Source organism: Macaca nemestrina, chromosome 2, assembly GCF_043159975.1.
Source record: "Macaca nemestrina isolate mMacNem1 chromosome 2, mMacNem.hap1, whole genome shotgun sequence".
In the NCBI taxonomy this organism is placed as follows: domain Eukaryota; kingdom Metazoa; phylum Chordata; class Mammalia; order Primates; family Cercopithecidae; genus Macaca; species Macaca nemestrina.
The window spans coordinates 98679268-98705099 of record NC_092126.1 but is presented as its reverse complement, the minus strand read 5'-3'; the positions used below and the strand labels follow the sequence as shown (position 1 = coordinate 98705099).

Below are 25832 nucleotides of genomic sequence, written 5' to 3'. Positions count from 1 at the left end.
GGAATTCGAGGCCAGCCTGGCCAACATGGTGAAACCCCGTCTCTACTAAAAATACAAAAATTAGCCAGATGTGATGGCGCATGCCTGTAGTCCCAGCTACTTGGGGGGCAGAGGTGGGAGGATTGCCTGAGCCCAGGAAGTCAAGGCTGCAGTGACCTGAAATCATGCCGCTGCACTCCAACACAGGAAACAGAGTAAGACCCTGTATCCCAAAAGAGGAAGAAAACATTACCTACACAGGGTAAGAAACAGGGTGAAGCCAACAAAACTACTGAGAATGCATTTGGGTAGTTTTTGCTCTTGAGCTGGTGTTTATTTTTCAGAACTACAAAACAAAAGCAAAAAGCAAATCCCTAAATACTAAAAAAAAAAAAAAAAAAAAGAATCCAACCGTGTATCAAGTTGACAGCATAATCAGAGAAAAAAGTATTTTGATTTTAAAAACAGTATTTTCATTGAGAATCTCTAGTGGGATGTATTCTAAGAATAAAAATAATTGCAGGCCAGGCACGGTGGCTCACGCCTGTAATCCCAGCACTTTGGGAGGCCGAGGCGGGTGGATCGCGAGGTCAGGAGTTCAAGACCAGCCTGGCCACCATGGTGAAACCCCGTCTCTACTAAAAATACAAAAATTAGCCAAGCATGGTGGCAGGCACCTGTAGTCCTAGCTACTCGGGAGGCTGAGGCAGGAGAATCACTTGAACCCCGGAGGCAGAGGCTGCAGTGAGCTGAGATTGCACCACTGTACTCCAGCCTGGGTGAGACAGAGCAAGACTCTACTCTGTTTAAAAAATAAAATAAAAATGAAGGGATGATTCATGTCCCACCAAGGATGGAGCAGAATGGTGAGAGATTTTATCATGTTACTCAGAATGGTGCACAATTTAAAACTTACAAAGTGTTTATTTCTGTTATTTCATTTAATGTTTTCAAACCACGGTTGACCAAGAGTAACTGAAACCATGGAAAGCAAACCACAAGGGGGGGTTTCTGTACTATTCCATTTTGCCTGAGTCCTGAAATCCCAATAATAAAAGGTTTTTTTGTAAAGTAGTTGAAAGAAGGATAAAATGGTTGACTAAAATGAGATATTAAATCCCTCCGAATGAACTGAAGGCCTACACATGAAAAATGTTATAAAACTTAAATCAGGCCGGGCGCGGTGGCTCAAGCCTGTAATCCCAGCACTTTGGGAGGCCGAGACGGGCGGATCACTAGGTCAGGAGATCGAGACCATCCTGGCGAACACGGTGAAACCCCGTCTCTACTAAAAAATACAAAAAACTAGCCGGGCGAGGCGGCGGGCGCCTGTACTCCCAGCTACTCGGGAGGCTGAGGCAGGAGAATGGCGTAAACCCGGGGGGCGGAGCTTGCAGTGAGCTGAGATCCGGCCACTGCACTCCAGCCCGGGTGACAGAGCCAGACTCCGTCTCAAAAAAAAAAAAAAAAACTTAAATCAGTGGAGACGCAATCATCCCATGCTGGAAGAAATGAAAAAGTCAAAATACCAATGGGTAATTATCTTTTTCCTGATTTTTAAAAATATACATAACTTTTAACCCAGAAATTGTTATGCTGAGTTTCTTAGAATAACCCAAACATTGTGCAAGACGTTATATTCAATAATACTGGATTAAATAAATGTTATAGCCATATAGTGGAATACTGTGCAATTAAAATGAGATTTATTGACATGAAAATGTTCAAGTGGAAAAGGAGTTTATAATCATTTATATAGTTCTGTATTTGTTAATAACAAGTTATATACAAACACAAGCCTGGATATGTATTCACACACCCATGAAGGGGGAAGGCCAGGATATATACACCCTCTTCTTTTTTTTTTTGAGACGGAGTCTCAGGCTGGAGTGCAGTGGTATGCTCTCTGCTCACTGCAACCTCCACCTCCCGGGCTGAAGCGATTCTCCTGCCTCAACCTCCCCAGTAGCTGGAATTACAGGCACCCACCACGACACTCAGCTAATTTTTGTATTTCTAGTACATATGGAGTGTCACCATGTTGGTCAGGCTGGTCTTGAACTCCTGACCTCAAGTCATTGGCCCAACTCAGCCTCCCAAAGTGCTGGGATTACATGTGTGAGCCACCGCACCTGGCCCAAATGTTAAGAGGTATTAACTCTGGTTGGTGAATTTGCAGAATTAATATTCTTTACCTTATCAGTATTTTCTTTGAACACGTATTACTGATATAATTAAATAAAAATCAAAGGAGACAGGGTGGTAGTGTGGGATCAAACTTTATGATCGCCATGAGGAGGGGTGTTCCTGGGAGGCCGTGGAAGGGGAGTGGTAAGGTTGCCCCATGTGTTCTTCAAGTACATACTGCCAAGAACTCTCTCTGTTGCTTCTCCTGGCACTTTCCTAAGTGTATTCCATAAAATAGTTCCATAGGTGTCTCACAGAAAAGGGTTCAACGTCCAAGTTTTAGGAAAGGCTAGGTTAAGACATAATTCGTTCATATCAAACTTCTTATGATGTTTGTTATGCATCCCCAAGAGGAAAGGACATGGTACACATATTCATTGGCCCACAGACCCTTTGCTTTATTTCTTTAAAAAAAAAAAAAAAAAAAAAAAAAGGCTGGGCGCGGTGGCTCACGCCTGTAATCCCAGCACTTTGGGAGGCCGAGGTGGGCAGATCATGAGGTCAGGAGATCAAGACATCCTGGCTGACACAGTGAAACCCCGTCTCCACTAAAAATACAAAAAAATTAGCGGGGCGTGGTGGCGGCGCCTGTAGTCCCAGCTACTTGGGAGGCTGAGGCAAGAGAATGGCGTGAACCCGGGAAGTGGAGCTTGCAGTGAGCTGGGATCGCGCCACTGCATTCCAGCCTGGGTGACAGAGCAAGACACCGTCTCCAAAAAAAAAAAAAAATTGGGGTCTTGCCATCTTGCCTAGGCTAGTCTCAAACTCCTGGGCTCAAGCGATCCTCCTGCCTCAGTGGCCCCCAAAGTGCTGGGATTACATATTTTTTATACAAGTTACAAGACTTAACACATTTTAGGAAATGCCCATCTAAGGACCTACAATTTAAGGATTGTTTCCACCACATATTTCCATCTAGGGTCTCAAAGCTGCTAGCCTGTTTTCCTAGATTTAGATGGACTCATCTCAAAACAGCCTCACATTTATAATATATATGCTTTTTTGTTTTTGTTTTTTGGTCTCAAGCTTTATGGTTTTAAACAGAATTTGTATCTTGTGGTCAGGTCACTTAGAGCAGTATTTTCCTTCCCTGAATTATCTGTCCATTAGTGGGCAGAGAAATCAACTTGGTGGTCACAACCTGAATTTTTTTAAAAACTGAAATAAAACTATCAGAGTATAGTAAGAATATGTATTACTTCACAAAAGTACATGTGAAATTTTTGTGTCCATATATAATCACACTATGTGTGTGTGTGGTCACAACATAAAATACACTTATTCCTATGAGTTGCAATAAAAGAAAAGTGAAAGCCACTGAATTAAAGAGATGAATTTATTGGTAAATAGATAAAATTAACACCTATTTTAATATATCCAAACCCCTTCCTTATATATATTAGGTAAATTAAAAGAAAAGAAATTATCAAAGCAATAATACAGCCAGCTAGATTGCCAACTTACAAACGAGTAAAGTACCATAAGTTTGTTTGAATATCAGGTGCTTAGGAGTTTTTCTCAAAGAAAGAGTTATAAAAGAGAATAGGTTCCCAATTAGTTCACAAAAGCCAATGTAAAGGATGTAGCTTAACTATAGTACTGAGGTTGTCACACATTTAACTTTCGGTCTCTTGCTTATTTATTCATATCTGAGGTTCACTATTTCTACTAGGACACATTCTGCCCACACCCACACCTTGGTCTCCACATCGAGCAGCTCCTCACAGCAGGCAGACATCTGCTATCGGACATGATGTTCCCGAAGTTGTGCTTAGGATTTCAGAGGAGGAAAAGTTCAGAGGTTCTAATAGCCTTGGGTAACTGAGGTAGAATATGGGGCTCCCAAGAACATCTTCCATATGTCCCAAATCTGTTTGCCTCCCACTCCCATCCAGCTCTGTTCAAGGTCAAGCTTGGGAAAGATACTTGCTCTCAATGGTATATTTTAAAAATCAACACCAATTTTTAATAGACTACCTGCTAAAAGGGAATAATGGCTCACTGCATCTTTTATCAGTCCAGTATAAAAAACACATTGGTGGGACAGGCGCAATGGCTCAAGCCTGTAATCCCAGCACTTTGGGAGGCCGAGGCGGGCAGATCACTTGAGGTGGGGAGTTCAAGACCAGCCTGACCAACATGGAGAAACCCTGTCTCTACTAAAAATACAAAATTAGCCGGGCGTGGTGGTGCATGCCTGTAATCCCAGCTACACAGGAGGCTGAGGCGGGAGAATCGCTTGAACCCAGGAGGCGGAGGTTGCAGTGAGCCGAGATTGCGCCACTGCACTCCAGCCTGGGCGACAAGAATGAGACTCTGTCTCAAAAACAAAACAAAAAAATAAAAACAACAACAAAAAACAACACTGGCTTTAATGGTGATAATTTGCTACTAATAAAATCAATAGCTGTTTTTTCAACTGAACAAAAAACCGTACTACTAACATGTTTCTTTATGCCAAGGGAGACATTCTCTAATGCCTAGAGAAGCATGGCCTGTGATCTCTCACATTCAATTCAGGAACTCAGGGTCAAGCAGAAGGCCATGCTATAGAGTTCAACACTCTGCTCTTCCCAATTTCATTATGTCCTGGAAGTTTTAAGAGCCGTCCAGAAGAGTGTATGTTAATGGAAAGCTCAGTGAGAACTGCTCTTAAGAAGCCCCTCAAATAATACATTAAGCCCAGCATAATTCATGTGGGCGGAATACAAACTGCCATTCCTAACAGGACTTACCTAGCATGGAATCAATCTTAACCATGGTACCAAACTCTCAAGTGAAGCACGCTGATGCCCAGTGAAAGCCAGGTGTTTGGTATAATGCTGACCTAGTGACCTCTGGCCTTTTTGGCTGTGCTCATTGCCTGGTCCCAGTAGTCACTCAGTGCCAGGAGCCCAGGGAAAGGAGCAGGGGCTGCAGGAAGGAGGGAGGTGTAGCACAACCTGCTCCCACTTCAATCATCACCCAACCACATGGCCTCTGGCTGACCATCAAGTAGGCCCAGCATTTTCAATCCACACCACAGGCCCATGTCCTAAACCAGGATTTTACAAGTCTCAGGGAACTGGCTGCAATAGCTATAACCAGTATACCTCTGGGACCAGCAGCCGGAGCACTCCAAATGGCAGGCATGTAGATTCATAGGTAACACATGCCCAATTTTTCCAGTTTTACCTCTTGCTTTTATGAACCAGAACAAGTTTGGGAGGTTGAAGTAGGGAGAGGGTTGGAAATCATTTCAGCATATACTTTTTTAGGTTCTGCCAGACAACCTTTTATTACATCAGAAAAGCAACACTAGGCACTAGATCTTGCAAAATATGTTCCGACCAACTCTAAACTTTCTGAAGTTATAACCACATCAGTAAGGTTTTTAATGAACAAAAAAGTTAAATACAAACTTTCATATGCAAAATAGATTATTGTATAACTGGCAACCTCAGAGCCAAGTACTAAATTTTCTTCCACAAATTTCAGTGGGGATGGAGTGGGGAGATGTCAGTCTTAATGAGTAGAAAACTTAATTTAGGCTTAATATATAGAAAACAAAAACTCTGAGGAAAAATAGCTTTAAATTGAATAGTATCTTTTGAATTAAACAGCTCAGGCCAGGCCCTATAATTCTGAGGTTTATACTCAATCAGATCTGGGATGAAAATGAAGATTTAGGGTTTACAGTTACTTCAAATCCATGAATCCAGTTTCAAGACTAAGCCAAGTCACCTCATTTCCAGAAAGGGAAGTCTCTTTAAGATGACAACACATCTCTTCGGAAGATGCTTGGATAGTCAGAGTTCCTTGGGCACAGGTCCACTGTTCATGGCACTGTGCCAACGCTGTAGTGTCAGACTTCCTCTGAAAGGCAACGGGAGCCCTATCCCACAGCATTTTCATTTCTCCCAGCATTTTTGAGCCTCAAAAAAACAAAACAAAAAACAAAATCCCAAACCCTCCAGCTTCATGTTGGCAGTTACTGCTCCAGCTCCACTTCCTTCCGCCCCCAGTGAGAGTTCCCTCCTGGTCTTCAGCAGGGAGTGGCAGCTTGAGTAACATTCCTTTCAGAAATAAATAGTTCAAACAAGTAATTTAGAGCTAACTGTAAAAGAGCAGCAGCAAATGACCACTGCCCATTATGTTTGCAAACGAGTGAGTGAATGAATACGCTGAACAAACACACAGAAAACAAACAATTCACAGAGTAAATCCTGCATTTCCCACATTCATAGGGAAAAGAATCTCTTAAAAAAAATAGTAGTTAGCGTTTGTTCTTGTGTGGGTTGAACAGTCCAAAGCTCTGAGCAGGCACAGCCTTACAAACAGGATTGCAAGCAGCCCTCTGCACCCCAAGTCAGGACTAGGGTGCAGTGAGAGGCCTTCATGCACTTTTGACAGCTCAGTACCTGTGAGAGAACAGAAGTGATGCAGGGACTTTTTAACCCACAATGCATGAGGTATATGGAAATGTCTGTGAAAGAACCACCAGCAGCTAGAGGGGACCAGGCAAAGTTTTCTCACAGCAACTGCTGATGAAGGATTTCCCACACCATCTTCTTCCGGAAGAGAGGCATCTGGTGCTGCAAAGAATCCCATAAACAACACACGCATTACATCATAATGTGCACAGCAGCACAACCTTCAGGTGTAATCATGTCAATAAAGCAGGATGTCCATGTTCTTTTTCTAAATGTTGACATTTTTAGATCATGGAACATACTTATCAAACCATTAAAAGGCCGGGCGCAGTCCCAGCACTTTGGGAGGCCGAGGAGGGCAGATCATAAGGTCGGGAGATCGAAACAATCCTGGCTAACACGGTGAAACCTCGCCTCCATTAAAAATACAAAAATTAGCCGGGCATGGTGGTACATGCCTGTAGTCCCAGCTTCTCAGGAGGCTGAGGCAGGAGAATCACTTGAACCTGAGAGATGGAGGTTGCAGTGAGCCAAGATCATGCCTCTGCACTCCAGCCTGGGCAACAGAGCAAGACTCCGTCTCAAAATAATAATAATAATAATAATAATAATAATAATAATAAACTAGTGATGTCCTACCTAGGGGTGGGGGCTAAAAAGTCTTAACACATGATTCTTAAATTATTTTAAATAGTTCAAAACATCTAGTAAAAACTGCACATTTGCTCTTAGTAAAACTGCTAAGACTAAGCAATAAATGCCTTTATTTTTTACTGGAATTGTATTAATTCAGCATGGGAGTCCTAGTTACTTCATGTAATACAGTTTGTATTATAGTTTGTATTCATGTAATAAATACAGTTTGCTTGGTAGACAACATCTATCAAAATAAAGTCTGTGGATGAAAAATATATATATATATTTTTTGAGACGGAGTCTCGCTCTGTCGCCCAGGCTGGAGTGCAGTGGCTGGATCTCAGCTAACTGCAAGCTCCGCCTCCTGGGTTTACGCCATTCTCCGGCCTCAGCCTCCCGAGTAGCTGGGACTATAGGCGCCCGCCACCTCGCCCGGCTAGTTTTTTGTATTTTTTAGTAGAGACGGGGTTTCACTGTGTTACCAGGATGGTCTCGATCTCCTGACCTCGTGATCCACCCGCCTCGGCCTCCCAAAGTGCTGGGATTACAAGCTTGAGCCACCACACCGGCCTGAAAAATATTTTTAATGAGGTTGTCCTCAGTTGTAAAAAGGTTGAGAATCCACTGTTACAAATTCTCAAGAATTCCCAACATACTTGAGTTTCCAATCAAATGCAGAGCCATGGAGAATTAAACAAACAAAAGAGCAGAACAGAAAGGAAGAACAGTATTCACAAGTTACATCTTAGACCTGTGACTTCAGTGCTCACAGGCCTGTTTTTCCCTTGCTATTAAATACTGACATACCTCTTTCTTTGGCTAGAAATAATAATACACAGGAACCAATGAATGCCAGAGTTCAGAGGTTTGCAATTTGTGCCCATTGTGTACCAAAGACTAGGATAAACCTGAGAGCAGATAAAATAACAAACCCTGATTCTGGCAGGGGTAGGGCTAAAACCAAGATTTACAGCAATAAGAATAGCACAGCTACTACTATTTTTTTTTTTTTTTTTTGGGAGATGGAGTTTCGCTTTTGTTGCCCCAGGCTGGAGTGCAATGGCGTGATCTCGACTCCCCACAACCTCCACCTCCTGGGTTCAAGCAATTCTCCTGCCTCAGCCTCCCTAGTAACTGGGATTACAGGCATGCGCCACCACGCCTGGCTAATTTTGTATTTTTAGTAGACACAGGGTTTCTCCATGTTGGTCAGGCTGGTCTTGAACTCCTGACCTCAGCTGATCCACCTGCCTTGGCCTCCCAAAGTGCTGGGATTACAGGCATGAGCCCAGCTACTATTATTTATTTATTTTTGAGACAAGAGTCTCACTCTGTTGCCAAGACTGGAGTGCACTGGTGTGACCTCGGCTCACTGCGACCTCGGCCTCCTGGGTTCAAGCGATTCTCCTGCCTCAGTCTCCTGAGTAGCTGGGATTATAGGTGTGCACCACCACAACTGGCTAACTTTTGTGTTTTTAGTAGAGATGGGGTTTCACCGTGTTGGCCAGGCTGGTCTTGAACTCCTAACCTCAGGTGATCCGCCTGCCTCGGCCTCCCAAAGTGCTGGGAATATAGGTGCGAGCCACCACGCCTGGCCAGCTACTACTACTGAGAGCTGAACATGTGCCAGGCACTGGCCAAGTGCCTTATCTTGCTTAGTAACAAGTAAATGAATGAGGAGGGTCTTCACTCACCTGAGTAAATGTGATAGGTTTGTCCCTAGAAATATAATCTGCATATTTACAAGTAAACATTCCACAATCACTCCCATTCAACTGTTGAGGAATCTCCTAAAATTACAAAGAAAAAAGAAGGGAGGAAAGGGTAAAACATCATTATATACAAATCCCTTGGACTTTTTCTAAATATTGCTATAAACAATATTATAAAGGTAAATATTAAATCAGGTATTACCTAAACACACCATCATACACAAAAAAACACAATTATTCTTACTCTGTGTGGTATAAAACATAGATCATAGCAAGGGAAAAACAGGCCTTGTGAGAACTGAAGCCACAGGTCTAAGATGTAACTTGCGAATACTGCTTTTCCTTTCTGTTCTGTTCTTGTGTTTAATCTTCCATGGTTCTGCATTTGATTGGAAACCCAGACTATGAGATGGAGAGCGTGACCCCATAGGAAAAATGTTTTTCAGAAAAGAAAAAAACAAAGTGAAAGTTCCATATCTCAGCTCCCATTCAAAGAAACCAAATTGAAAGGAGGTTTACTACCGGGAATGCTAGTCAGAATTATTTCAGAAGCATTTATTAATTTTAAAAAGGGCCAAGTGTGGTCAATCAGAAATGTAATTTCTCTAGCTAAGAAAATAAGACTACTGCTTTGGACCCTTACAGCTTCAAGGCGGACGAGAGAAGTTCCTGAATAGGCTTTAACCAATCAGGATCTTGCCTTGACAGATCAGTTATGCCCTAAGGCAAAAACAAGACTTGCTACAAGCAGCACTAAAAGCTTAATAAGCCAAAGGTGGTGGATTCTAAACCCACTGAGCTCACACCTTCTCCAGGCCTGTGTTGCCCTAACCTTGGCGGTTCCTGACACACACTGGCTGTCAGTCACAAGTAGCACAAGTTAGTAAGAATATGGGAGAGGCCGCTTCCACTGCTGGAAAACACACTAGATGACAAAAGCTCAATTTTTATTCAAAGAAATGAAGTTAATTATGATTTTTAAAGTTTGCTTAAATACATACCATCCATACATACGCAGATACCTCACACTTTTCTCTTGAGCCTAGCATCTCTCACAGAATGGACAAAACTACAGACTACAATATACAAAGAAAGGCAATTTGCTTGCTTTATTCCATTTCCCATACCAGAACACAGTATTCATCCTAACAGACTCTTCCTTACATCTGTGCTCTCCTTAGGAAATTTCAAAGCTTATCCCTCAAATTTTTCTTTTTTTTTTTTTTTTTTGAGACGGAGTCTTGTTCTGTCACCCAGGCTGGAGTGCAGTGGCCGGATCTCAGCTCACTGCAGCCTCCGCCTCCCGGGTTCACGCCATTCTCCTGCCTCAGCCTCCCGAGTAGCTGGGACTACAGGCGCCCGCCACCTCGCCCGGCTAGTTTTTTGTATTTTTTAGTAGAGACGGGGTTTCACCGTGTTAGCCAGGATGGTCTCGATCTCCTGACCTTGAGATCCGCCCGCCTCGGCCTCCCAAAGTGCTGGGATTACAGGCTTGAGCCACCGCGCCCGGCCCTCTTTTTTTTTTTTTGAGACAGTCTCGCTCTGTTGCCCAGGCTGGAGTGCAGTGGCGCAATCTCCACTCACTGCAACCTCTGCCTGCCGGGTTTAACTGATTCTCCTGCTTCAGCCGCCTGAATAGCTAGGATTATAAGCATGCGCCACCAGACCCAGTTGGTTTTTAGTGGTGACAAGGCTTTGCCATGTTGGCCAGGCTGGTCTCAAATTCCTGACCTCAGGTGATCTGCACACCTTGGCCTCCCAAAGTGCTGGGATTACAGGTGTTAGCCACTGCACCCAGCCCAAATTTTTCAGTTTAGAAATTAAAATGCTTTTTTTGGAATGGGATCCTAAGATTTAAATAAACAAACTCCCAAATTTTGGAAAAGAAATGTAAACTTTCATTAGCACCAACAGGGAAATTAGCCAACTTGAATTTATTGGGTTTTTTCCCCAATTCTGTGAGAGATATGCAAGCATATGGTTAACATTACATTTGGCGCAAGAAGATGAAAGCTAAGCAACCATCTTAGTTAAATTAATTGCTAAAGATTTAGAAGCAGATCATTCTTAAGATGTATACTCTGGGCAGGCATAGTGGCTCACACCTGTAATCCCAGCACTTTGTTTTGGGAGGCCAGGAGTTTGAGACTAGCCTGGGCAACAAAGCAAGATCCCATCTCTACAAAAAAGAAAGAAGAAAAAAGATGTGTACTTTAAAAGTATGCAGGGAGGGAGGAAGGGCAGAAAGGGAGCCAAATATGAACAATATACTATTAGTAAATGCAACAAACTATGTCAAATATAGATGATTGTCACTCACATGTGGTTTCATGCTGTAATGGGTCCACTCTAAAAGATTCAGATCAGTATTTCTTTTGGTCTTACTTTCATCCTGTAAATACTGACTAAAAAGCAAAACAAAGAAGGAATACAACAATAAATCCTTACAGAAACTAACCATTATGGTTACAAAGGGCTTTGTGATGTTAAACAGATATGCCATTCTCAAATCCATATTCATTAGCTTTTTAAAAACGTGACTGCTTTCTGGACTTTTTTTTTTTTTTTTTTTTAAGATAGAGTCTTGCTCTGTCGTCCAGGCTGGAGTGCAGTGGCGCGATCTCAGCTCACTGCAACCTGTGCCTCCCAGGTTCACGCCATTCTCCTGCCTTAGCCTCCCAAGTAGCTGGGACCACAGGCACCTACCACCACGCCCTGCTAATTTTTTGTACTTTTTTAGTAGAGACGGGGTTTCGCCATGTTAGCCAGGATGGTCTCGATCTCCTGAGCCTGTGATCCCGCCTGCCTCAGCCTCCCAAAGTGGCTTTCTGGATTTTTAATTTAATTTGGGGAGGTCTGCTTATAAAAATTGTACATGCTTGTTTTTAAAAGTTGAAATATATATCAGGTTGATAAGCATTAGATGCCCCCACTAAAATTAAGATATAAAAAATAACATAGGCCTGGTGCAGTGGCTCATGCCTGTAAATCAACACTTTGGGAGGCCGAGGCGGATGGATCACCTGAGGCCAGGAGTTTGAGACCAGCCTGACCAACATGGAGAAACCCCGTCTCTACTAAAAATACAAAATTAGCCAGGCATGGTGGCACATGCCTATAATCCCAGCTACTTGGGAGGCTGAGGCAGGAGAATCACTTGAACCCGGGAGGTGGAGGGTGTGGTGAGTCGAGATCACGCCATTGCACTCTAGCCTAGGCAGCAAAAGTGAAACTCCGTCTCAAAAAATAAATAAATAAATAAGATAAGATAAAAAGCCAAAGACCACCGGGCACAGTGGCTCACGCCCGTAATCCCAGCATTTTGGGAGGCTGGGGCAGGCGGATCACCTGAGGTTGGGAGTTCAAGACCAGCCTGACCAACATGGAGAAACCCTGTCTCTACTAAAAATTCAGAAATTAGCCGGACACAGTGACGGGAGCCTGTACTCCCAGCTTCTTAGCAGGCTGAGGCATGAGCATCACTTGAACCCAGGAGGCAGAGGTTGCAGTGAGCTGAGACTGCACCACTGCACGGGGTAACACAGTGAGACTCCATCTCAAAAAAAAAAAAAAAAAAAAAAAAACAGCACGAATGTAATAAAATATGAGTTTTCAAATCCTATTATAAGCAACACATCAAACTATACTGTATGATCCCAGTAAGAACATTTCTATACATGGGATAATATATGTATATGTATGAACGCAAATGTATGTGTGTACAATTTATACACATCTTACAAAGAAAAGACTAGAAGAGAATCATTTTATAAACAATTTGGTGTATCTTACAATTTTTAGAATTGTCTTCTCTATACTTTTTATTCCAGATAAACAACCATAAATAAAAATAACCTTTTATACTAAACAATATTGAATTATTGTTAGCAACAACTTTTCTTCACAAGATTAATTTGTCCTTAGTAAAAGTTAAAAGAAGGAACTTCATTGCTTCTAGTGAGCAGAAAAGGAAAAATGGACCCATCTTACTGATGCATTTTCTCACTTAACTCATGTCACTACTTTACCTAGCTAAGAAGTAGCTATGCTTTAAAGACCAGTTTCTATTATAGCAATTACTATTCGGAACAGTCCCCTGAAACCACACACTTTAAACATCGCCCCTGGGTTCTGAGATAAACTCAACTCTCATGGAAAGCATAAAGATATGAGTGGGCTTAAGAATTTGGAGGACTAACACTCCCCAACTAACAGCTCCTTAGAACATTCAGAATAATGCATCAATCCCAAAGAAATCTAATGCAAATCACAGGATTCTAATAAGATCTATTTTACATCATAATACATGACAAACTTGTTTTCAGTGATGCTACTAAACATGTTTTCTCAGTTGCAATCAGCTATTATTTTTAGACAAAAAAAAATAAAATGCATTCTAAGTCCTGAAATAGCCTTAACTATACATAAGACTACCATCCACACAGCTTCCTAGGATGAGATAGAAGAGAGATCACCTCAACAGGGGGTAGTGAGGTTTTCAACCTTTACTTACAGGAGAATCTCACAGATCCTGTGGCCCTTTTGTCCCATAGAATCCAAGTATTTAAGACACTTTTTTCTTAGGTCTATCACCTATAATGGAAAAAGATAACATCCAGAAACATTTTAAATGTAAGAGGAGTGAGAATTTTACTTCCAAAAATAAAAGCATCTTTTAAAAAATACATGTAACAATATAAATGGATTTCTAAGATACATAAAAAATGTATTATGTATCTTAGAAATCCAGGGCCAGGCATGGTGGCTCACACCTGTAATCCCAGCACTTTGGGAGGCCGAGGCAGGCGGATCATGAGGTCGGGAGTTTGAGACCAGCCTGACCAACATGGTGAAACCCTGTCTCTACTGAAAAATACAAAAATTAGTCGGGTGTGATGGCACGCGCCTGTAGTCCTAGCTGCTCAGGAAGCTGAGGCAGGAGAATCACTTGAATCTGGGAGGCAGAGGTTGCAGCGAGACGAGATTGTGCTACTGTACTCTAGCCTGGGTTACAGCGAGACTGTCTCAGAAAAAAAAAAAAAAAGAAAAACGATATCCACTTATATTGGTACATGTATTAAAATTTTTTTTAGTTAAAAACATATCTTATGTAACTTTAGTAAAAAAGTGTATTTTTAAGTTAAAAAATTAGTGGTCCTCTCAGAGTGATGAGACTTTTTTTTTGAGACAAGATCTCACTCTGTCACCCAGGCTGGAGTGCAGTGGTGTGATCACAGCTCACTGCAGCCTTGACCTCCTGGGCTCAGGGAATCTTCCACCTCAGCCTCCCAAGTAGCTGGGACCATAGGTGTACACCACCATGCCCAGCAAATTTTTAAATTTGTATATAGACAGGGTCTTTCCATGTTGCCCAGGCTGGTCTCAAACTCTTAGGCTCAAGCAACCCCTCCTGCCTCGGCCTCCCAAAGTCTGGGATTATAGGCATGAGCCACCACAACTGGCCTTATAAGTGCATTTTTCTACAATAAACCTGTACTATCTTGTAAACAAAACTAAATAAATATAATAACCCTTATGTGTACTAAGACTCTTTCCTATTAAAAATGAAAGCTCCTCGCCCGGGTAAGGTGGCTCACACCTATGATCCCAGCACTTTGGGAGGCTGAGGTGGTGGATCACGAGGTCAGGAGTTCAAGACCAGTCTGACCAAGATGGTGAAACTCCGTCTCTACAGAAAATACAAAAATTAGCCAGGTACGGTGGCCCACACCTGTAATCCCAGCTACTCAGGAGGCTGACGCAGGAGAATCGCTTGAACCCAGGAGGCGGAGGTTGCAGTGAGCTGAGATTGCGCCATTGCACTCCAGCCTGGGAGGCAGAGCAAGACTCCATCTCAAAATAAATAAATAAATAAATAAAATAATTAAATAAATAAAAAAGAAAGCTCCTCAAGTTCAAGGGATTTGTTTTCTAGGTTACTAAGTTGTTCAACTCAAGAACTAAAAAGGAGGCCCGGTGCGGCGGCTCACCCATCATTTTGAGAGGCTGAGGTGGGAGGACTACTTAAAGCCAGGAGCTCGAGACTAGCTTGGGCAAAAAAAAACAAGACTCTGTCTCTACAAAAAAATTAAAAATGAATTTAAAAAAATTAGCCAGGCATAGTGGTGCACATCTGTAGTCCCAGCTACCTGGGAGGCTAAAGTGAGAGGATCACTTGTGCCCAGGAGGTGAGGTTACAGTGAGCTATGGTTGTGCCACTATACTCCAGCTTGGGTGGCAGAATGAGACCCTGTCTCTAGAAATAAAAATTAAAAAAAAAAAAGAAAAAGAAAAAGAAAAAAAGGCCAAGCATGGTAGCTCACACCTGTAATACCAGTACTTTGAAAACTGAAGCAGGAGAACCACTTGAGGCCAGACGTTGGATACCAACCAGGGCAACATAGCAAGACTCCATCTTGCCAAATAAGTAAATAAATAAAATTAGCCAAGCATGGTGGACCATGCCTGTAGTCCTAGTCACTCAGGAGGCTGAGGCAGGAGGACCACCTAAGTCCAGGACTTCCAGGCTGCAATGAGCTATGATCACACCAATTCTCTCCAGCCTGGGTAACACAGCAAAACCTAGTCTCTAATTTTAAAAAATAGTAAAATAAAATAAATATAAAAATTTTTAAAGAATAAATAAATAAGAACTAAAAAGGGTTGGGTGAAGGAGGAGACATTAAAAAAAATAAAAAATAAAAGACTCTGCAGGGCATGCTTATAATATATACTACTGGCCTTTATACACAGGGCAGAAAAGGGCAGCATTTTTTTTTTTTTTTTTTGAGACAGAGTCTCGCTCTGCCGCCCAGGCTGGAGTGCAGTGGCCGGATCTCAGCTCACTGCAAGCTCTGCCTCCCGGGTTTACAGCATTCTCCTGCCTCAGCCTCCCAAGTAGCTGGGACTACAGGCGCCCGCCACCGCGCCCGGCTAGTTTTTTGTATTTTTTAGTAGAGACGGGGTTTCACCGTGTTAGCCAGGATGGTCTCGATCTCCTGACCTCGTGATCCACCCGTCTCGGCCTCCCAAAGTGCTGAGATTACAGGTTTGAGCCACCGCGCCCGGCCAGGCAGCATTATTTTTAAAAAATGGTCTTTATCCAAAGTCCAACAATTAACCATTAACCCTCTCTACTCACCACCAGGCTCCAATGTACCTTCCGATGAATAGGCACCAGAATAATTTCTTGTTCAAAGAGATTTACCCCTTTGGTCCATCGTTTCACTGCTTGGTAACCCCCAGACTTTAATTTAGGATAGAAGAAAGTACTAAATACATGAAGTGCTGGATAGCCTTGCTTTCTATTTCTTTCCACCAGAAGATTCATGTAAAAATTAATGACCTACAAAATACCAAGGGAACAAAAGTTGGAACATGGCAAATATATTATCAAAACTAAATTTCTACCTGAATAAGGATGAATTCGAAGGTAAGGTACTAAAGAAGGGGATAAAAGGACTCTCTATAGTAGAAGACAGGGAAAAAAGTGATCAGTGCAAAATGGAACACATGAAAATGGAATGAAACTCTACTTTTAAGGCATGTAAGTAACACTTAACGGCCAGAAGATGGAATCCAGGAAGAAAGTCTGTGCAATAATGAAAAGATCTACATAACTGTAACACAGCAAAAAAATGCAAAAATATTAACAGTAAGTGAATTTTACTATATATAAATTAGACTTCAATTTTAAAATATAAACTGGAAGGACATACACCAAAATATTAACATTTTATTTATCTTTAAGTGGTGGTACTTTTGAACAGTAATATTTTTTACTTTTCCTGTATTTTCCAAATGTTCTACAATAAACAAATTACATTATAATGTAAAACAAAACATTCCTGTTTTCAAAGAATGTGTTTATAAGTAACTAGTCATAGGGGATTTCCCTCAAAGAGAGAAGATGCAGGGGCTAAACAGTTCGGGAAAGAACCCACCAGAAAATTGTCAAAGAACTTAAGAGTTAGCTTCTGCTAAATGTAATAAGGATACAAGATGACAAGTTAGGCAAAATTTTTCAGCTATCACTCAAATAAAGAAAAATACATACAGTATATAGTAATCAATATATCCTTTTATTACTCAAAAAATAAAACAGGCCAGGCGTGGTGCCTCACGCCTGTGATCCCAGCACTTTGGGAGGCCAAGGTGGGCAGATGACCTGAGGTCCAGAGTTTGAGACCAGCTTGACCAACATGGAGAAACCCTGTTTCTCCTAAAAATACAAAATTAGCCGGGCGTGGTGGTGCATGCCTGTAATCCCAGCTACTTGAGAGGCTGAGGTAGGAGAATCGCTTAAACCCAGAAGGTGGAGGTTGCATGGAGCCAAGACTGCACCATTGCACTCCAGCCTGGACAACAAGAGCGAAACTCTGTCTCAAAAACAAAAAACAAAAACAAAAAAACAGCTACTATAAGAATTTACCTAAAATACAGTATCACTTGCTGCTTCCTCCCATTCATCAGTTGTACCCAGGGTTTACTGAAGACCAGTAAATGGAGTGGTGGATGTAATAAAGTACAGATGCAGAAAAGGGAAATATTGCTAATTAAAGGAAGAAAATCAGAACTAACCATCTTTTTAAGATTTAAGATGTTTTTGTTTTAATTATAACTAAAAGTTGCTTTACCAACCTCTTATAACTGGGTAGAAGTCACTTTGATTACAGATAATAAATAAATAGTTAAAATTAATGATGGCCAAAAGGGGGAGGGAATACAACTTACTTCATCATTGAGCCAGTGATAGTTCTTTAATGTCTGAATATCTCCTCGAGTAATTCGCAATTTGAAAGCACAACTTAGGATTTCATCCTGTGGGCCATGGCCTAGGGCATTACTGATTTCCTTTTCCATGTCCTGAATTAGAAAGTCCAGAAGTTGTTATTTTAATATAGAACCCATTATCAGTTATTGAAAACTCTGAGACTGAAAAAAGTTTTTCATCTCGGCAACACCTGACTCTTGAGAAAAATATACTATCAAAGACTTACTATAGTATGAAAACATTTTTTTCTTATTTTTTAGTAATAGAGATGGGGCCTCATTATATTGCCCAAGTTGGTTGCAAACTCCTGGGCTCAAGCAATACCCGCCTTGGCCTCCCAAAGTGCTGAGATTATAGGCATGAGCCACCACACCAACCCTGCAAATATTTTAACTTGTAACTACAAAGCAATCTTACTAATACAACAAATGCTGGTTCACTTATTAGCTTGTGGAAACAATAATAATAATATTTACATCTAAAGTATGGTCTCAATTATCCTACTACTATGTATTAACCACTATGAGCCAAACATGGTGTTAGATGCTTGAAGCACATCATTAATCCGTATTAGTGGGGAAGATATTATTACCATTTTATAGAGAAGAAAACTGAGAATTTATTTTACATATTCAAAGTCATATAATTATTAAAAGGTAGAACAAATATTTGAACCCAGGTGTGTCTAATTTCCTGGCCTTTGCTCCCTTCATAATACTAAAATCCTGATTTCCACTTTAAACTTTTATTTTTTTTTTGAGACAGAGTCTCACTTTGTCACCCAAGCTGGAGCGCAGTTGCATGATCTCACCTCACTGCAATCTCTGCCTCCCGGGTTCAAGCGATATTTGTGCCTCTGTCTCCTGATTAGCTGGAATTATAGGTGCGCACCACCATGCCAGCTATTTTTTTTTGTATTTTTAGTAAAGACGAGGTTTCACCATGTTGGCCAGGCTGGTCTTGAACTCCTGACCTCAAGTGATCTGCCTGCCTCAGCCTCCCAAAGTGCTGGGATTACAGGCGTGAGCCACTGCACCCATTCTCTCCTTTAAACTTTTAAAACATCAAAATAGGCTGGGTGCGGTGGCTCACGCCTGTAATCCCAGCACTTTGGGAACCCAAGACGGGTGGATCATGAGGTCAGCCTGGCCAGCATGGTGAAACCCCGTCTCTACTAAAAAGACAGAAATTAGCTGGGCATGGTGGCATGCACCTATAGTCCCAGCTACTCAGGAGGTTGAGGCAGAAGAATCACCTGAACCTGGGAGGCAGAGGTTGCAGTAAGCTGAGATCGTGCCGCTGCACTCCAGCCTGGCGACAGAGCGAGACTCCATCTTAAAAATAAGTAAATAAAACATCAAAATAAGATTAGGACATCTAAGGGGTTATACCATCCTTTTTGACATGAAGAGAATAAGCAAACAGGCAGAAACTTGGAAACCAGGCAGCAATTTAGCAATTGACTCCTTATGGAATAAATGGCTTCATCATACTAAAGAATTATGCAGATAAATGCATTATTTAGAATACAAAACTAAATCCTTTAACCCAATAGAAATTATTTTCCTCTAGGCCCGGGGCAGGGACTCGCGCCTATAATCCCAGCACATTGGCAGGCTGAGGTGGGTAAATCACCTAAGGTCAGGAGTTCGAGACCTGCCTGGCCAACACGGTGAAACCCAGTCTCTACTTAAAATACAAAAATTAGCTGGGTGTGGTGGCAGGTGCCTGTAATCCCAGCCACTTGGGAGGCTGAGCATGGAGAATCACCTGAACCCAGGAGGCAGAGGTTGCAGTGAGCCAAGATCGCGCCATTGCACTCCAGCCTGGGCAACAAGAGTGAAACTCCATCTCAAAAAAAAAAAAAAAAAGAAGAAATTATTTTCTTCTAAATATATGCTTCCTCCCCCAGCACACAGCTTCACTATTTTATGGATCTCTCTCTCTCTCCACCTGCATGCCCAATATAACAGTAAGTATTCAAGAGATTTGCCTACTAGGGCAACATTGTAGAGGAAGCCAAGATGTGGCACATCTTTAAGAATTTTAACTACCGGCCGGGCGCGGTGGCTCACGCCTGTAATCCCAGCACTTTGGGAGGCCGAGGCGGGGGGATCACAAGGTCAGGAGATCGAGACCACGGTGAAACCCCGTCTCTACTAAAAATACAAAAAATTAGCCGGGCGCGGTTGTGGGCGCCTGTAGTCCCAGCTACTCGGGAGGCTGAGGCAGGAGAATGGCGTGAACCCGGGAGGCGGAGCTTGCAGTGAGCCGAGATTGCGCCACTGCACTCCAGCCTGGGCTGGGCGACAGAGCGAGACTCCGTCTCAAAAAAAAAAAAATAAATAAATAAATAAAATAAAAATAAAAATAAAAAATAAAAAAAATTAAAAAAAAAAAAGAATTTTAACTACCTTCATTCTTCATGTTCTGTAAATTTTTATTATTTTCAAATGCAATAATCAGCAAAAGGGGCATTTTAGTAAACTGTAACCACTTTTTTAAAAAATGCAATGAACTTATTCCTAATGCCAAACCCATACTATATAACTCAACATATTTGAAGGTTAGAATTTACAAAGAATCTGTTGTATTCCAAGATATGAGATGATTGTGTTGACTCACATTTGCTAAATATCAATCTGATCCCTTAGGCCACTAATGATCATGACTCACTAAAGATCAATGTAGTCAAAGTGAATAAACAGACTATGGACCTGATTTGTTTTCATACATTCATCTCTAGTCTGGAGAAAGTCCTCAAAACAAAATATTCAAGTTTAGAATAACTGAGGTTATTTAAAGACATGCCTCTTTTTAGGATCAATACAAAGAACAATACCTCTGTGAGTTCAAGGAGATCGTCCGTTCTTCTGTCCCTCTCTTTGCCTGAGCAATTCTTTTCCTTTGTCTCAATTGACACTTTCCTCCTGAGTAAGCCATTGCTTCCGCTGCCCAGGCGGAGTCGGGCCGACACTTCTTCTGATAGGTCGGGCTCCAGTTGGTATCCCCTCCTCTGATCAAAAAAGTATCTAAATTCTACTGACATGTTTGATACTTGCAAATATAAACACGGATTACACATGAAATATAAAACTGCCACTAATGTGAAAGAAAAGAGAATTAGCAAATCCCCCAAGTGAGTAGATTTACCATATCTGTCTGTCCCTGCAAGGGGGAACAAAAAAAGCTCCAGACCTAGGCCTCACAGGACCCTCAGTTACAAACCATGAAACAGAACACTCACCACCTTCCCTGGAAGTAGCAAGAAAAGTATTTTCAGTTCTCCTATCACAATTAAAAACAGTATGTTTAAAAGATATTATGAAAGTTTTAAACAGCAAAAAATATGACCCACAATCCCATCACTCAGAATAAATCCCTACTATCTTTACCGTAACTAAACTTGGTTCTAGTTCATCCTTGTAAAAAGTCATTTTATATGACAGAAAATGCACAAAACATTAACATACCACTTACTTCATTTTTGTAAAATGAACAACTATATAACCACAATTGTGGTAAACAAATAGAATTCTGCCAGCACCCCAGAACATATCATCTCTTTCCAGAGATGTATGACTTTTAAGAAATTCTCCCTAAGAAGCCATAAAATGTAGGTAATGTGTTGGTATGGAGGCAGGTTGGTCTCTCATAAACAAAGGTGGCTACTGTAGAGGCAAAACTCCAACAACTCAGAAGGCAGAAAAAAGTTGTGTATTTTCAATGTTTCCTGTTGCTTTGTTGCCTTTTTTTTTTTTTTTTTTTTGGAGACAGAGTCTCACTGTGTCACCCAGGCTGGAGTGCAGTGGTGTGATAACAGCCCACTGCAGCCTTGACCTCTTGGGCTCAAGCGATCCTCCCACCTTAGCTTCCCGAGTAGCTGGGACTACAGATGTGCCACCATGCCTGGCTAAGTTTTAAATTTTTTTGTGGAGACAGTCTCACTATGTTGCCCAGGCTGGTCTCAAACTCCTAGGCTCAAGTGATCCTTCTGCCTTGGCCTCCCAAAGTTCTGGTATTACAGGTATGAGCCACTGTGCCTGGCTGGCTTGCTGCTTTTTTAAAGAAAAACAACAGAATTAACAATCAAAGTAACACACATATATATATGCTTTTTCTTGCTTTTCATGGGCACCAAAACATAAGTTATGTAAGAACACAGATATCAAATGTAACGGGGATTTTCACTTACACTTTCATTTTCAAATCTAATTCCGATCATCTTCTCCGTATCAGAAATTTTCCCCTTTGAACACCTAAGGAAACAAATTGAGAGATGACAGACTTCTGCTAGATGACTTACATCCTAGTTTTAGAAATAAGATTTCATAATTTGTAAATAAAAATTGCCTTGAGTTTATACAATACTCTAAACCAAGAGTCGACAAACTTTTCTGAAAAGGAACAGACGGTATTTTAGGCTTTGCAGGTTTTATGGTCTTGGGCACATCGTGGCAACTCTGCCACTGTAATTTAAAAGCAGCCATAGATAGTGTGTAAATGAATTCGCATGTTCCAGTAGAAATTTACTATACAAAAATAGGTAAGTAGACCAGATTTGGCCCATGGGCCATAGTTTACAAACTCTGCTGTAAACCATCATCCCAAAATCCTAAAGCATGCAGAGCTGCCTTTACTGTTCCTATCCTAAAAACACTGATCACTAGACATCCCCACACCAACCAAACTCCCATCTAAGAAGCATATGTTTCTCCCAACCACTGATGCCTGAGAGATAAAGGGCACCCCCCAACCCACCAGGCTAGGGTGGGCATCTGACACAAGAGCTAGCTACCTATCTACCTAAATATGCTGACCAACTACCAGAACTCAAGAGAGTTCACAGTTCCTCAGAACTGCTTACTCATAAATATGGCTTAGAAAATAAGAAAATATATATTAAAAGAATGAACTGAATATACATACCTCTTTTCACTTCTCAATGAACATAGAGGTCCCTTTGTTTCAACAAGTCTATCTGTGAGGATGGTAAAGAAAAGATTAAATGTTTCCTTCATTAATGAATAATATAGTTAGAATTTCAGCTTACAGAGTTTCCACAATGTCAAGACATTCCTATACACTGAAATGCTACAGTGAATTCCAAAGACACTAGCCTCCCTATACACTAAGTTGCCTAAAAAAATGCATACATATCTTTGCTACATATCTTTGTTGTTTAAATATAATCTTTACTATAAACTGAGTGATATCTCCTCATTTGGTAAGCTGTCATTTAGTGGACAGTAAGTGGAGAAATATAAGGAAATTGTTATATAGGGAATATAATAAAATTTCAGCTCACAAAAGAGTTGCTACTATCTAGCAGCTTAAGGATAATTATCCAGAGCCATGTTATGAATCTACTTCACCTTGAAACAGCTGTTCTACTAAACTCCTAGATAAGCCCCAGTCAATGCTGTGAGGTTTTTTTGTTTTTGTTTTTTTGAGACAGAGTCTCGCTGTCGCCCAGGCTGGAGTGCAGTGGTGTGATCTTGGCTCACTGCAACATCCACCTCCCAGGTTCAGGCGATTCTACTGCCTCAGCCTCCCAAGTAGCTGGGATTATAGGCAAGTGTCACCATGCCTGGCTAAGTTTTGTATTTTTAGTAGAGATGGGGTTTTACCATGTTGTCCAGGCTGGTCTTGAACTCCTGACCTCAGGTGATCCACCTGCCTTGGCCTCCCAAAGTGCTGGGATTACAGGCGTGAGCCACCACGCCTGGCCCAACGCCGTGAGATTTGACAGTATTTTGGTACACCATCTACACTTGAATGTCAATTTTCTACCTCATATGAACACTGTAACATGAAATAAGGTCAATATATTAAGACAAGGCTAAATCTAGGAACTCACATTGTTTTGGAACAAACTGAGTTGTTTTGACTCCGTGATTTTGCTCTTCCCCCCAGCCTTTGGTCTTTAATGTGTCCATCTGACTTCTTTGAGAACTTAGAAACACAAAAAGTGAGGGAGATCAGATACAAAAGCAAAGTGTATCATTAATATGCATTATCTCTGTCCAGCAAGCTTCTCCAAATAGGGGTGATTGACTACCCAATTATATCAAATTACAACAGAAAGGAAACAACTACATGGGACTAGGATAAAAGGAGTCTAATCCTGACTCTAATAATATTTCAGCCAAGTTACCTGAACTCCAGTTTCTCTATTTGTAAAATCAGAGGTTCTGAATCCCCAGTGACGCATTAACCAAAAAATCTCAGTGTGACAAAACTCAGATTAAAAGATAAAAAACGGCCGGGCGCAGTGGCTCAAGCCTGTAATCCCAGCACTTTGGGAGGCCGAGACGGGCGGATCACGAGGTCAGGAGATCAAGACCATCCTGGGTAACACGGTGAAACCCCGTCTCTACTAAAAAAAAAAAAAAACTAGCCGGGCGACGTGGCGGGCGCCTGTAGTCCCAGCTACTCGGGAGGCTGAGGCAGAAGAATGGCGTAAACCCGGGAGGCGGAGCTTGCAGTGAGCTGAGATCCGGCCACTGCACTCCAGCCTGGGTGACAGAGCCAGACTCCGTCTCAAAAAAAAAAAAAAAAAAAAAAAAAAAAAAAAAAAGATAAAAAACTTTTTAAGCTATATATTTAAATCGATCCTGAAACAATACATTAAAAGCAAGAACTCAGCCAGGTGTGGTGGCTCACGCCTGTAATCCCAGCACTTTGGGAGGCCGAGGCGGGCGGATCACGAGGTCAGGAGTTCGAGACCAGCCTGACCAACATGCTGAAACCCTGTCTCTACTAAAAACAAACAAAAAAAATTAGCTGGGCATGGTGGCACGCGCCTGTAATCCCAGCTACTCAGGGGGCTGAGGCAGGAGAATTGCTTGAACCCGAGAGGCAGAGGTTGCAGTGAGCAGAGATGGAGCCACTGCACTCCAGCCTGGGTGACAGAGGGAGACCCCATCTCAAAAAATAAAAAATTTAAAATTTAAAAAATAGAAAAAAATAGGCCGGGCGCGGTGGCTCAAGCCTGTAATCCCAGCACTTTGGGAGGCCGAGACGGGCGGATCACTAGGTCAGGAGATCGAGACCATCCTGGCGAACACGGTGAAACCCCGTCTCTACTAAAAAATACAAAAAAAACTAGCCGGGCGAGGCGGCGGGCGCCTGTAGTCCCAGCTACTCGGGAGGCTGAGGCAGGAGAATGGCGTAAACCCGGGGGGCGGAGCTTGCAGTGAGCTGAGATCCGGCTACTGCACTCCAGCCCGGGCGACAGAGCCAGACTCCGTCTCAAAAAAAAAAAAAAAAAAAAATAGAAAAAAATAAAAGCAAGAACTCTTTTTTTTGTTTTTTGTTTTTGAGACGGAGTCTCACACTGTCACCCAGGCTGGAGTGCAGTGATATGATCTCGGCTCACTGAAATCTCCACCTCCTGGGTTCAAGCAATTCTCCTGCCTCAGCCTCCCAAATAACTGGGATTACTGGCGCCCACCACTACACCTGGTTAATTTTTGTATTTTTAGTAGAGATGGAATTTCGCCATGTTGGTCAGGCTGGTCTCGAAGTCCTGACCTCCAGTGACCCACCGGTCTCAGTCTCCCAAAGCGCTGGGATTACAGGTGTGAGCCATCGCGCCCGGCCAAAAGCAGGAACTTTCAAAAGCATAAATAGTTTGAGGGTTTCGCCAACATGACAAAGCCAAGAGATCATTAAACATACTGCTGCTTCCAACATGTGGCTGCTCAAAATGGAGAAAATACTGACATTCTGACTAAATCTAAAGAATTTTTTTAAAAGTTCACAACTGATTATTCTCAAATAATCTGTTATTTCTGCATTCAAAAGCTAGATAGTAGGCCGGGTGTGGTGGCTCACGCCTGTAATCCCAGCACTCTGGGAAGCTGAGGCGGGCGGATCACCTGAGGTCAGGTGTTCGAGACCGGTCTGGCCAACATGGCGAAACCCCGTTTCTACCAAAAATACAAAAAATTAGCTGGGTATGGTGGCGGACGCCTGTAATTCCAGCTACTCAGGAGGCTGAGGCAGGAGAATTACTTGAACCCAGGAGGCGGAGGTTGCAGTGAGCCGAGATTGCATCATTGCACTCCAGCCTGGGCAACAAGAGTGAAACTCCGGCCAGGCACGGTGGCTCATGCCTGTAATCCAGTA

General features: G+C 42.0%; 1 protein-coding gene across 2 annotated transcripts in view; it reads right to left on the bottom strand.

The window, feature by feature from the left end:
* Window positions 1-3484: 3484 nt before the first annotated feature.
* LOC105480148 (SUMO specific peptidase 2) overlaps window positions 3485-25832 on the bottom strand; it is a 47540-nt gene continuing 25192 nt past the window's right edge. For both annotated transcript variants that reach the window (XM_011738658.2, XM_071091405.1), the window contains 10 exons: window positions 23560-23654; window positions 22629-22680; window positions 21895-21958; window positions 20542-20715; window positions 17660-17791; window positions 16068-16271; window positions 13440-13519; window positions 11247-11331; window positions 8909-9004; window positions 3485-6740 (listed from right to left, as the gene is read on the bottom strand). In XM_011738658.2, the coding sequence (XP_011736960.2) occupies window positions 6678-6740; window positions 8909-9004; window positions 11247-11331; window positions 13440-13519; window positions 16068-16271; window positions 17660-17791; window positions 20542-20715; window positions 21895-21958; window positions 22629-22680; window positions 23560-23654 (1045 nt within the window). In that variant the 3' untranslated portion in view covers window positions 3485-6677. The remainder of the gene's footprint in view (window positions 6741-8908; window positions 9005-11246; window positions 11332-13439; window positions 13520-16067; window positions 16272-17659; window positions 17792-20541; window positions 20716-21894; window positions 21959-22628; window positions 22681-23559; window positions 23655-25832) is intronic.